Source organism: Macrobrachium nipponense, chromosome 19 (genome assembly GCF_015104395.2).
Source record: "Macrobrachium nipponense isolate FS-2020 chromosome 19, ASM1510439v2, whole genome shotgun sequence".
Taxonomy (NCBI): domain Eukaryota; kingdom Metazoa; phylum Arthropoda; class Malacostraca; order Decapoda; family Palaemonidae; genus Macrobrachium; species Macrobrachium nipponense.
The window spans coordinates 50,163,764-50,178,222 of NC_061088.1; the positions used below are offsets into that span (position 1 = coordinate 50,163,764).

The 14,459-nt window shown below is 37.7% G+C and overlaps 1 protein-coding gene across 1 annotated transcript; it reads left to right on the plus strand.

Moving 5' to 3' along the window:
* Window positions 1-1,158: 1,158 nt before the first annotated feature.
* LOC135211583 (uncharacterized protein K02A2.6-like) lies at window positions 1,159-10,193 on the plus strand. Its single transcript, XM_064244880.1, has 3 exons — window positions 1,159-2,073; window positions 2,214-2,766; window positions 9,781-10,193. Exons 1-3 carry the CDS (start codon window positions 1,159-1,161, stop codon window positions 10,191-10,193), a joined length of 1,881 nt encoding a protein of 626 aa, XP_064100950.1.
* Window positions 10,194-14,459: the final 4,266 nt, after the last annotated feature.

Consider the following 14,459-nt stretch of genomic DNA (forward strand, 5'->3'; position numbering starts at 1 on the left):
CCCAATAGTGTGGATGACAATGACGTCACCAGTGATGGGAGCAACACCCATGACGTCACAGAGTTGCCGTTCTCCCCTCAGGAGGCCAATGTACCTAAGCTCAAAAGGTGGATTTTGGAGCGTTTCTCTGGTACGGTATTCAATACTAAACGGAATCCATTACCGGTAATGAAGAGAAAGCCACACCATATCCACCTTCTCCCTGATGCAGTCCCATACGCATGCCATACGCCAATTCCAATTCCCAAACATTGGGAGCAAGAGGTAAAAAAACAGCTGGACGACGATGTAAAACTGGGAATAATCCGCCCCGTTCCTACAGGAACTGCAACCGATTGGTGTGCGCGAATGGTAGTAGTAGCTAAAAGGAATGGAAACCCAAGAAGAACAGTGGATTACCAAAAGCTAAACAAATATTGCAAAAGAGAAACTCATCACACTTTTGCCCCGTTTGACATGGCATCCAGTGTACCTGTGCATTCATACAAAACTGTAATAGATGCCTATTCTGGTTTCCATCAAGGGGAATTAGATGAGGAAAGTTGGCACCTGACTACCTTCATATCCCCATGGGGTAGGTACCAGTATTGTAGGACCCCAATGGGACATGTCTCTGCCTCGGATGCATACTCAAAGCACTTTGATGATGTAATAGTGGACATTCCGAGGAAATCTAAATGTGTCGATGATGTTCTCCTATATGATGATACTGTGGAAGGAGCGTTTTATCACACGATAAGTTTTTTACAAGTATGTGAAGAGAATGGAGTTACCCTCAATCCTGATAAATTTCAATTTTGCCAACGTGAGGTAGACTTTGTAGGCTATGAATTAGGTTGGGACAATTTCAAGCCAGGTGAGGAAAAGTTGTCTGCAATCAAGAGCTTCCCAATGCCAAATCAACCAACCATCACTGACACAAGGTCTTGGTTTGGCCTCGTAAACCAATTGGCACCATTTGTTGCTACCTCTCAACTAATGGAACCCTTTTGAGACCTCCTAAAAAAGTCTACCAGTCGAAAGGTATACTGGGATGAAATGTTACAGAAAGCATTCGAAACGACTAAAGAAATTTTATGCAATTTGATTGGGGATGGATTGGCCTATTACGATAAATCTAGGCGAACTGCGGTAATCACTGACTGGTCGCGTGATGGGATGGGATTTCTGGTGTTACAACAACATTGCAGTTGCGAAGAGGATAAAGTCCCATTTTGTTGCAAAGGGGGATGGAAGCTTGCCCTCTGTGGAAATAGACATTTAACCTTGGCAGAAGTCAATTATGCAGTCGTTGAAGGAGAGGTTGCTGCCGTGGTATGGTGCTTTCAGAAAGCTAGATTATTCCTACTGGGATGTCCCAATATTATCCTTGTTACTGACCACCGTCCGCTGGTCAAAGTGTTTTGTGATAGAGAACTGAAAGACATTGCAAATCCTCGTTTGCTTCGATTAAAGGAAAAAACATTACAATACAGTTTCACAATGAAATACATTCCTGGGAAGAAAAACTCAGCAGCCGATACTCTTTCAAGATACCCAGTAATCAGAAGCCCAATAAATGCGAGTGACAGTGAGATGGGGGAGGAGGTTGAGAGTTCGCGCATTGCAGCGTTGATCACGTCGCTGAGTGATGACGTCATAACCCTCGACTGGAATTCTGTTAAAAAAGCTGCTGAAAGCGATGTGGAATATCAGCTGCTAAAGAGTATGGTAGCCGCAGGTTCTTGGCCGGTATCAAGAAATCTAGTCGTCTCCAGCATAAAGCCGTATTTTAACGTACGGGACCGGCTTGGCATCGTGGACGAACTGGTGGTGTATTCATATGATGAAGGGCACGTACGTCTAGTAATACCTGTGTCACTACGAGACCGAGTAGTCTCTAACCTACACTCAGGCCACCAAAGTTCTGATTCAATGATTCGTAGGGCACGACAGGCTTTGTATTGGCCTGGGATGGAGGGCCAACTGAAACTCAAGAGGATGCAGTGCAGAACATGTGACGTCATCGCTCCATCCCAACAAAAGGAACCGCTATTGCCTACCCCACCCCCTGAATATCCTTTTCAACAGACGGTACCGATATGTTTCAAATATGTGGAAAACAATATCTGGCATATGCAGATAGGCTTACTGGTTGGCTGGAAATTGCCTTCTTTCCAAGTGGTGCTACTTCTGCTAAGTTGATCCCACTCTTCCGACGATATTTCATGCAGTGGGGTGCCCCGGAAGAAATCTCCCTCGATGGCGGCACAAATTTGGTAAGCATTGAAATGGCTAGCTTCCTACAGAAATGGGGGGTTAGGATGAGAATATCCTCAGCCCATTACCCCCAATCCAACGGAAGGGCAGAGGCAGCAGTACGTACAGCAAAAAGAACCATTCAAGATAACACAAGAAGCGACGGAAGCCTCGACACAGATAGTTTTGCAAGAGCCATTTTGCAATATAGAAATACGCCCCTAAAAGACATCGATAAATCGCCAGCACAATTAGCCATGGGACGACAACTCAGAGACTCAGTCCCCATGATTAAAAGCTATCATAAGATAACAGAGCAGTGGGCAGACATTATGATAGACAGAGAGGAGAAGATGGGTAGACACTTGAGAAATGTCAATTTCCGTCATGATTCTAGTGCAAAGAGACTCCGCCCCTTGCAAACGGGTACCACAGTAGCAGTGCAAAATGTTGTCTCTAAGGCCTGGGATCGTATTGCAAGAGTCATTGAAATGAAAGGAGACAGCCAATATGTCATAAAATTAGATGGTAGTGGAAGAATATCAACGAGAAACAGAAAACATCTTCGGGAAATATGAGTGCAGGATTCCCCACCTATTCGTTCACTTTCCCCCGCTGACTCGTGCGCTGACCGCCAACCCAGAAGAGGGACGAGAAAGATAAATCCTCCGAGTTGGCATAAAAACTACATCTTGTGATTTTTCAATTATGTACAATTTGATTTTTTTTTTGCACTGAATATGTGACCATTTTGTAATAATTTGTCAACTTCATGCAACTAAATGTCGTCCTACTTTGCAATGAGCACGTAATCACGTTCCACTTATATGATTTGTTTTCTCTTTCATATAGCACCATTTTGTCGTCAGTATGCCTTACACTTCTCTTCTTTATAATTACTTGATAAACCTTCAATTTCATGAAAAGTGTAATGCATTTATTTTAGAGAAGGGATGTAGGATATTTCCATATAATGCATATGAAAGTTACTTGTATTCCAGCCAAAATGTGTTTACGGCGGGAGAAATTGAGTCTGGGGCAGTCTCACTGGAGTAAGCGTAGCCTCAACATTGTCACGTGCACTGCTGCTCATCATGTATTGAATTGTGTGAATATACAGCTATTGCATATTGCTCGTGTTTGAGTATACCCAACCTGCTTACAGGAACCTATAAAGTATATGGTATTTTGGATAATTGTATCTTATTTACTAACTTGAAATAACATTCTATTAACGGAAGACCTTTAAACAAAATACTTAAAAACCGGAATAAAACAAGATTTTTCCTTGCAGTTTTATTTTTAACTTGTGATAATTGATCCCAATATTCATATAATAAATTTTTTCAAACCAATTATTATATGGAACACAAATAGAAAATCGATCTGAAGGATATATTTCGTAAGACGATGTAGTATATAATAGCGATAATAAAATGGCATTATGGTTGGTGAAATTCTAATAACAAGAGTCTGGTCAGTACTTGGATCGGCGATATCCAACGAAAGGTCTATGGTTTTGGCAATTAATAGTCCAAGAGCCAGGGGCCATTTATTTTTTTGAAATGACCAGGTTTTTAAGTGGTACCTCTGGAAAGCTTATACTCTGGACTCTTAGATAAGCTAACTCTCAAGCAAATCACATAGGTCATGAGGTCACAAGATCATGAGGTCAGGTGAAAGTTCAAATACAAAAGAAATTTTTATATTGATAATTGTAATTAAACCCAGATTTTTTCATTAGGTATAAAAATATCAAAATGAGATTTGTTGAATTTCAAAGCTTAATGATAGATCTTTTTTTAATACATATTAAGTAAAATACCTAGGAGCAGTATTTCAATAAAATTATTGCCATTAATATCGGATATAACCGATTTTATGGCATTATTAAAAATATAACTATCTATAATCTTATTGTTTATCACTACATATGAGATTTTTGCTTACATATTATAGAAAAATTTATTAAGCTAATCATTGTACTTTTCATAAAAGGGATTACTCCAGTCGTTTGTGAGTGAGAGCTAAGAGAGTGACGCTGGGTGTGGTATGTGGTTGCGGCTGGTGACCCCCAATCGCCCTCACGTCATAGTGCTCCGAGCAGGACTCTTTTCTCCTAATACCTGTGTTTGAATAATATTCATGGAATGTTATTGATGCAATTTGTACTTTGACGGCCTCATCATACACTTCACTTGGATTATCTATATGAAATATGCAGATTGGCCGTGAATCTGACATCTAAGAGAAGCCTTGCCTAAAACAAGAGGGAGGAATCCATTGTAAATTTGTACAGAGGCTTGAGCAGTTACTCCCTAAAAGAACAGAAGCATTAGTCTCCTCAGATTATATACTCTAATTGACTAATGTCTAAGAAAATCAATTTGCTTTACTGCTTTACCTATTAATATTACAGTTTACAATCAGAAGAAAAAATATTTAGATAGGCTGTTATTTTCTTGGTTCAGTTCAAATTTTATTTAATTTTTTATTCCCTATACCAATACACCATTGCACCAATGCTATGCGACGACTTACCTGGCTAAGGGGCTTCATGCAACAGTGTGTCAGGAAAAGAAATCATGCAGTGTTTAAGGTCCTTACAACATCATGCTGAGGATGTAACAACATTCTAAACAATTGACCTATTGATTTTTATGGTAGCTTCTACTTAAAAGAAGGGGAAAACTAGATAAGAAATAATCTTGAAATTAGAAATATTGATATATTTAGTAGCAAAGTGGTGCTAAAAATCATGTCATTTTAAATTGTATACCGGTAAGCTTAGGCTTAATGTAATTTTAAATTACCTTGTAGAAATCAAGATATATGATTTTCAATTACCAATAAATTAAGTATTGGTTTTCTGTAAATATTGCATCAATAACATTCATAAATATTATTCAAACACAGGTATTAGAAGAAAAGAATCCTGCTCGGAGCTCTATGGTGTGAGGGCTATTGGGGGTCACCAGCCGCAACCACATACTACACACAGCGTCACTCTCTTAGCTCTCACACACAAACGACTGGAGTAATCCCCTTTCTGAAAAGTACAATGATTAGCTCAATAAATTACCGATAATATGTAAGAACAAATCTTATATAGTATCTATATATAGATCTTATATTATAGCGGGATAAACAAAAAATATAGCGATAAACAAAAAAATTACAGATACCTATGATTTTAGAATGATAGATATAAAATCGGCTATATCCGATGTTCATAACAATTTTTTTTTTCTTAATATGTAATTAAAAAAGATCTATCATGAAGTTTTAAAATTTAACAAATCTCATTTTGATATTTTTTATTCATAATGAAAGAATTTTGATTTAATTACAATTATTAATATGAAAAATTTATTTTGTATTTGAACTTTCACCTAACCTCATGATCTTGCCCACTATGTGATTTGCTTAAGAATGAGGTTATCTAAGATTCCAAAATATAAACTTTCCAGAGATACCACTTTTAAAACACCTGGTCATTTCCAAAATATAAATAACCATCCGCTGATCATGGGTGGGAAAATTTTACCGAAAATCATCACTTAGATATTTTGAAGAGACAATAGGATTCTTCTATGAGTGGCTATGAATTTTAGCAAAGCATAGAAGTCATTCTTTGGAATCAGAAACAGTAAAAGTTTATCGTGAATAGCAGTATAATTATTTTGTCATATTCGAGGCCATGTTTCAGATTTCAAAAATCCTGAGAATAATATGAAAAACAGTGAGAGCAAGGATAATATGAACTAAAATTCGCCTCAAGTGTGAAATTATAATAAAGATAAAAATGCATCCTTTTAAAACAATAACTTAGCAACCGCAGGACCTGTTTCTCCTTCAATTTTCTGAATGTAATATACACAAATGGAAAGAAATTCGTTACGATGTACTTTCTGAATTAAGAGGAAACTTTATACTACGTATTTCAAATATATATCTCTCATTTACTTGGGCGCATGTTTTAAATAAATTGAAAGAAACTATGTGGGATACACGTGGTTGAGCCGACTGAAAGGAGAGCTCTAAACCTTGATTTTTGCAGTTGGTGAAGTGAATTTTGCATTGCCTTTATTTATTTTTTATCTGTTTAGGTGGAGATAAACATTTTACTGCACAGAGTTTCAGTATGGATGAAGAGTTTTTAAACTTACGAAAAAAGAGGAACACTTTCCGTGCTTTATTTTTAATCTAGGTGAAAATTAGTTTTTTAATTTGTATCTAAAATAGCTACAGGGAAACTACGAGAAAGTATCACAAAATGGTAAATGTCAAAACTTCTAGGTTTAATATGAAATGAGCAAGACTTTTCAAGACTTTTTTTTTTTTATACTGCAGGACAGTTTTTTAAATGTTTTTTTATATATAAACAGAAAAAAGGAACTTTGACAGACACGTGTTTTAACTATATGGAGGGAACTTCATTTAACAGTTCTTCTGAACTGTTAGTACAAGTAGCCAATGGAAATTATACTTGAAGACAAACTATATGGAAAAGGTCGAAGAAATTGTAGATTAGAATATTTCAGAGTTATGGTCTTAGATCATAGCATGGAAAAAGAACATAAAGCACTAAATTGGGACACTGAATTAAGATGTCAAAAATTGTTTTATTATTCATTAAATCACTTTTGAAATTAAGATGTAAAGGTTCAATGCTGATAAACGCTATTCAAAATAAAACATAGGTTTGGTGACCTTTACTTCATTTATTGTTGCAACATTCCACATGCGCAAGGGATTGGCTACGTTTTTCGGGAATATCTTCAAGGTTATTAACCGAACATTCTAACACACTGTTTAGTCAAATTTATATACGTTGAAATTTACTCTTCCGAAAGTAAGTGTAGTCATTGAGAACCCACACACCTGAACAAAGATTCAGATAAGTCGACTTAACCAGGGCCACCATCTGGGAAGCCATCATTAAAAAAAAAAAAAAATAAAAAAAAAATCGAACTTGAGTTTTTTATGGATTTATGGTATATACGTATCCAAAAACACAGTGCGAAGTTCACTTAAACATTCCGCGGCTTTTTCCGTGTCACACGTGGTTTTAAAGGGAAATGGGCGTAACCCATTTAAAGGGCAGGAGCGCGAGAATAAACCTTATGGGGTCCGAAATACAGTTCATTTCTGCCTGTACTTTCGGTATTTTAGTTTCGTTTTATGCCTTAAAATCTAGTGATATCTGGCATCTGTACACCCAGCCAAGGTTGTGAGAAGTACCAACAGCCACACGTGACCAAAGTCACCAAACACCAATACACCATCAGACGCATTTCTTTGGTAAGCAATGTCAATGAGAAGAGGGAAGGTGACCCCTGCTGGTAAAACAAAACCCCTTTTTCAATTAATTGACTTTATCATGACACCTCAGCAGTGAGGCTAAAAGGCAGATACAAAGGCGTAAGAGAGAGAGAGAGAGAAACATAACCTTACGATATCAACATTATACAAGATACCAAAGTAAGAAGTAAATAACGATAATTTTTATTACACATTACATGAACCAAAGAATAATTGAGTCTAATATCGATATGTAAGTGTGTGGAATGTCGTACGTAAAAATTATACCAATCGTGAGTCAATAACCATAGTATGTTGTACGAAAGAGTTCAAGCATATTACTGCAAACTTTGAAGTGTGATTATTCAAAAGAAAGTACTCACGTTAACGCACATTTATTATGCTTTTCTTGTGTAGTTTAGCTTTTTTATAGAATGATAAATAATATCGCTAGAGGGAATTTTATTGAAAAAAGGGAAATATTGGCGTGACGTCACAGCTATCGATCTATTTATTTATCTATATCTTGATCTGTTCGAGAAGTTAGGAAAACTAAACTACACGTTGTTCGTATGACATCTGAGTATTTATATGCAAAAGCAGGAGAGTCTGGGATAAAAAATAAGACCGCAATGCGCTTATGACAACGGACAAAAAGACGGACAGACAACGGACATATGTTAGGTTGCTGAGTAAAATACTTTTTTTTTATTAATATTTTTGTGTTTTGGGGTAACCCTCCCTTAACCCCCACCCTCTCATCAGTTCCCTCCTTCCCCCACCAACAAGCTCTCCCCATCCCTATCGAACACCCATCCTTCTATCCCCTCTCCCCCCTCCCTACACTCCCCCTCCAACTCTCCCACTGCCTTCTCTCTCTCTTCTCTCTCTCTCTCTCTCTCTCTCGTCTGAATTACATAACACAATATAATATATAAATACATACATAGTTCATTCATATATCACATGATTTTACCACAGTATAACTCAAATGCGTATATCCCAACAAAGCTGAGTGGCGATTGCTAATGAGCTCCACTATGATGTTCAAGTTCTACTGTGTTTCCTAAGAATTGTCGTGGGAAATATATTTATGACCTTATATTGTATATGCATGGTCGTTCTTCTGCACCTGTTGTTTAATTGTTCGAAATGGGCATAATTATTCTCCAGTTAGATGGTGTCAGTAAAATTGTAAAACAATTTTCATTATCGTTAAACTTGTCGGATAAGACTATATATAAAAAGAGTTGTGGGTAATAATTACCTGTTAAGAATTCGTTTCAGTGCACCAGTTTTCTTATCTTCGTTGAACATACTAAAACTCACACGTTTGCACCCATTTGCGTATCTCAGCAAATTGGCCATGTGCAGGGTGATTGTAAGCATACCTCCAGTGCCCAGCGACAAACCACTTTCTGGGATCGTATAGCAGTGAACATATATAGTATATTGCTTAAATACTGTATTCAAAACCGCCAACCGAGCCAAAACTGTCACGCCATTAACCATCGTTTCATTACTATACTCAGCATTTCTATTCTTAAACTATTAAACAAAATTACGTTAGAATAACTATGTGTAAGATTTTATATCTCCCTGTGTGCAATTTAGATTGAGAGAGAGAGAGAGAGAGAGAGAGAGAGAGGTGGAGAAGAAGGGAGTGGGAGGGGGAGAGGTGAGAGAAGGCTGGTTGTGTGTTACAACCCTCGGGGTTGTTATAAAAGTTCTTAAATTATAAAGATGTCAGTAACAAACGTAACTCAGTGCTAAAGGTCAGTGGAAACAAACACCCAAGAAAACTTGACAATATTTAATGCATAACAAATACAAAATTTAAATCAACCTTGCTGGATGTAACAAATACCATAACTTAATAACAAGGAAGGACAAATACCAGTCCTTAGAATCACACTGGATTCCCCAAAACTAAGAAACTAAGTCCTATCAAAGAAAGGGGAAATAAGTTATTAATAATCGATTTGTTTGGATCCAACAATTTTGCTGGCCAGACCAAAAACTACCCTAATACTAATTCAAAGAGAGAAGGAAGGCAGCGTAAGTAAAACAAGAAAAACAATTATAATCTTTCCTATTGCCAAAAAGCTAAATAAGTGAAACCTTGTCTAGAAATAAAGATCCGTCGGGTGACGTTATAAAGTCACAACATAAGTATGGCAAGAGATATATATACATATATTAAACAATACAAATGATTTATAGTCCTTCTCACATCAGTGGATGCATCAGAGGAGAGACAAAACCAGGGCCGTGATCCACTCGCCAAAACAGCTATCAGGGCAGGTCCTGAATGCCAGAGTATAACCATAAAGGGAAGGCGATCCCAAACGAAAATCAGAGATACTCTGTCTTACCTGGCATCAGCCTCCCTACAAGCCATCTCACGAGCTAGCAAGCTTCCAAAACTACAGCAGCTGATTGGAGACGCAGAAGAGGCAGGTAAATTCACCTTAGTGCCGGGAGAATGCGACGGCACCAGTTCCCTGGGGATTCCTCCTCGACAGGGAAAGGTAGGAAGGGCTCAACTCGCAGGTGACAGGAGTACCTACGAGTCGAGGCAGGAGACATTCGAGTCGCAGGTGACTAGAGAACCTGCAGACAACCGACCAAGACGAGGATCCAAATCATAATAAAAAAAATCATCGTCCAAATAAACCGCTAAATAATCATCATCCAAGGTTCAAATTAGTATGCTGCTCAAGGAATAATATCAGAGGAGTACTCTAGTCCGAACTGAACTCTGTCCAAGCACCAACGTCCAGACATCATCAAGACGCGTTTATAAACGCTCGTAAAAAAAAGAACAATCGTTAAAACGATAGTTCGATAATATAAACAAATGGGAAGGAGGCGCCTAACCACCCCAAGTAATGTTAAATTAAGCACTTTATGTTAAGCAATTGAAATGACCAGACAAAGGGCAATTAAACTTCAAAAATAATATAAACAAATACTCAGACAAAAAAAAGGCTATTCTGCCACAAAATGATTCTTAAAAAGTAGTTATTAAACCTAGAAAAACAAGGCTGATATAAATTTACAAAAGGCAAATAAAAATAATCTAGTCTTTTCCAATAGTGTGCAAGGGGGCTGTGTGGAGCTTGTTGGTTGGGAAGGCGGGAACTGATGATAGGGAGTCAGCTTATCTGAACTTTTTTTTTTCAGGTATGTGGGTTCTCACGGACTACAACTTAAAATCATAAGAGTAAACTCCTAAAATATATAAATTTGACTAACTCTTGTAACATAATAAATTACGATGAGGTATTGTAACATTGTTTTAGAAGTCATAACTCTTCGACTAATAGCCTTGAAGATACTTGCAAAAAAAACGATGCCAAATTGGGTCTGAAATTATTAGTAAGCTCGCTCGCTCCTTTTATTTTCACATAAGCTTGGAGTGTAATTGCCATAAGTTCTTTTTTTAAAGTTTTAAATTAGCTCTATAATGTTAATGTATTTGCTGTTTACTGCAATCAAAATATTGACAATTCTATATGTGGCCGTCTCTTGCAGAATATTAGTATGGCTCAATTACAGGATTCAAAAGCTTCATTTCTTATTAATGGAGTCTGCAGTGCAAAGGTCAGCGAGTGGCTTAATTCAATTTCCACAGAGAAACATGTCCAGTCTGCTCTTGAATTCTGTATATCCTCTGATTTCGTCCAGGTAACAGAGGAACCCTCGTTCGCACACACGTATCTTTTGTTAGATTTGCTAACCTATTGCATTGTAAATCACTCTGTAAGAGATCACTTCTTCTTCTCCCTTCGACTGTCTTAGACATCAAACTCTTCTCTGCAAACTATCTCACGATGTAACGCTTAGAAGAATATATCTATTTTTGACTACTTCTGTGTTTCCACGACATCCTTCAATCAAACCATGAAATATGAAGAAAGCGTTCAGAATATATCTTCCTGCCTGCAGAGAGAGAGAGAGAGAAGAGAGAGGAGAGAGAGAGGGACGCTGTGCACCTCTCCAAGACCAACCGCTGTTCGGATCCGCGAACCAAAAGTACACACTTACGTGTATCCAGGCCCTTACATATACATATTTTGATAACACTTGTAGACGAGCTTGCCATGACAAACAGACCATATTAAATCCATGCAGACAAAATTATTCACATAGAAATTACACCATTTCTACCGAGTATCGCTGTGCTATGAATAGAATTTGCCTTATAGCTGAGAGAAATTATAATAATTCCTTAAAAAGGATACTTCAAAGGATTACTCAACCTCATCTGTGATTGACCAAATTGGCATCTATATTTAAGCTCTCCCATCTTCCATTCCACCACTACTAACAGACGATGGTAGACTAGTTACTGGCCATGAGGAAAAAGCTGAAATACTTCATTCAGCTTTTGAACCATAATCAATCAGTTAAGGATGTCCGTCTCCCTGACACTTGTCATCTGGAACCTAGCCTTGCAAAATTTCCATTCTGCTCTGGGGGATGTTTAGAGAGGTCTTGATAACCTTGACAGCTTGGGTGGAGAAGATCCTGATGTTTTCTTCCCTTTGTTTTTTAAAAGGTTCCAATATTAGATTTTTATGTTGACATAATATGTTTGTTGATGAGCATAAGTTTAGTATTACAGTGCCTGTTCCAAAGAGGCATATCTGCAGACTGCAGTAACTACAGACCTATTAATATTCTATCTGTACTCTCTAAAGATGCATAAAAAATTATCTTTAAGGTACTATACAGGAATTTGGAGTCCAAAGGATTGTTAACTGGTAGTCAATATGTATATAAGAAGCAGTGAGGCACTTGCAATGTTCTTTTAGATTTGATCTGCTATTTCCAAGAGAACCTTGATAAGGGGTTTGAATGTATAGTATTTCAAGATTTTAGTGCTGCTTTTGACTTAGTAAATCATAAGGCACTTATTTATCAACTTCAGAATCTTGGCGTGAGTGGATATATTTTTGGATTGCTTCAGGATTTCCTTCAGAATTTTCTTTAGCAGACCACTACCTATTGCATCAGAAGTTCCGCAGGAGAGTGTTCTTGGTTTGCTATTATTTTTAGTGTATAAGGCAGGTATAGTTTTGCCCAGGTAAGCAAGATTGTTCAGTATGCTGATGATACAACACTTGTGGTTATAGTAAAGTCTTAAATTATGAGAAATAATAGTGCCCTTAGTCTCAACCGTGACATGGAACAGATTAGTGAATGGTCATTCGCCGCAGTATGATGCTGAGCGTCAGAGAAAAAGAAACACTGTTGAATAGTAGATCTCGTACTGATTTCCCACCTCATTCCCTACTTCAAGTGGATGAACTCTGCTGAATGAGTTTGAAATTTTAACTAATACTTGGTAACCCTGGATTCATATCTTACTTTTAAGAAACATATCATGAAAGTGCCCCCAAATGCCCTATGGAAGTTAGTACTGTATAAAAGACCTCATATATTCATAACAGCGATAAAATCAGCACAACCTGTTTTAGGTAATTTGTTCTTTCTTTACTAGAATGTTGCTCTCTGGTGTGGATGTCAGCTTCTGCTGCCAGAGATCTATCTACTTTAGATAGAGTAGTCAGTGGCAGTAGGTTTCCTTTTCCTAACATTAGCAGTTATGACTTGAACCATCGACGGAGGGTCTCTTGTTTATAAATTTTTCATAAGTTGCATTTAACACAAATGTTTCACATTCACAATTGATCCCTGATCCTCTTCTCCTGCCGAGAGTTTACCAGATTTGCTGAACAGGCAACACCAATATGCAGTGAATGCGCCTCGCTGTTAGATTTCTCAGTTCCATAAGTTCTTTATTCATCAGGCCGTTGGACTGTGGAACAGTCTCTTTGAGGACATTGTGCAGTTGGAACCTCAAAAAGATTCAGCAAAGATGCAATGCATTACTAGCCTAATACAATAAACCTTGTATTTCAATAATTTTCTTACTTTTTTATCTATTCATTTATTGATTTGTAATTTTTTTTTCTTTTCTAATAACTGATCACTTCTTTATGTATTACTTATTACCTTCTATCACCTCTTTGAAAGGAACGCCATATTCTTTGAAAGCTTGAATTTCAAGTTAGTGGCCCCTGTGAGGTTGTCCGTAAAAGAAGGTTCCCAAAGATTTTTCACAATGAAAAACATGATTATTGACATTGAATAATACATTTTTGGAAAGCTTAGACTTTTTCCTATTTTTTGACATAATCGCCGTTGAGATCAATGTATTTTTGCAGGCGGTGTACCATCTTCTTTATGCCTGAATCATAGAACTCTCCCGCCTCTCAGCGAAGTTAGCTTAAAACCTCTTCTTTCAGATCCTCTCTCATTCTGAAATGCGTTATGGACGTCTGTACATCAGTCTTTCAATTCTCTGCACCATTTGTGCACATGTTGTACGCTCATACACTTTTCTCCGTAAACTTCACACAGTTGGGAATGAATGTCCACCAGTACAATGTTTTTTGCACACAAAAAACGAATTACCCACACCTGCTGGGAGAAGCAAGTGGGAGCTCCATCTCTATCGGCTGCCAAGCCAAAGCTGAGTGTCGCACACAGCTTGCCAGGGGGGGGGGGGGGGGGGGGGGGGGACCAAGCTACACGCCAGTGTCGCTGGATCCCACGTAACAGTGTTCCTCTTGACTGCAGCTCCTTGGGAACCTCATTATACAGACAACCCAAGTATATTAATAAGAATTCGAGAGGATTTGATCTTGTTGGTCCTTCCCCGGATGACAGTAGAGGAGACATGACACAACCACCCATGTCTGCAAAATGGTTTAGATTTCTTCTCTTTTCCAAAATTGAAAAAGGATCTTCGAACTTATGGGATAAGAAGGGACCTTCTTTCTGGACTAATACTAAAAATTTATCTCCCACACAGAAACTTCTCACCTTCACTCTAAGATCATGTT

Bases quoted from the DNA above. Each gene is read 5' to 3' on its own strand.
- LOC135211583 (XM_064244880.1), top strand. From the start codon at position 1,159: ATGGGATTTCTGGTGTTACAACAACATTGCAGTTGCGAAGAGGATAAA. The intron at 2,074-2,213 runs GTACCGATATGT...TATTTCATGCAG, and splicing joins AATATCCTTTTCAACAGACG to TGGGGTGCCCCGGAAGAAAT. The intron at 2,767-9,780 runs GTAGTGGAAGAA...TTCTCACATCAG, and splicing joins ATATGTCATAAAATTAGATG to TGGATGCATCAGAGGAGAGA.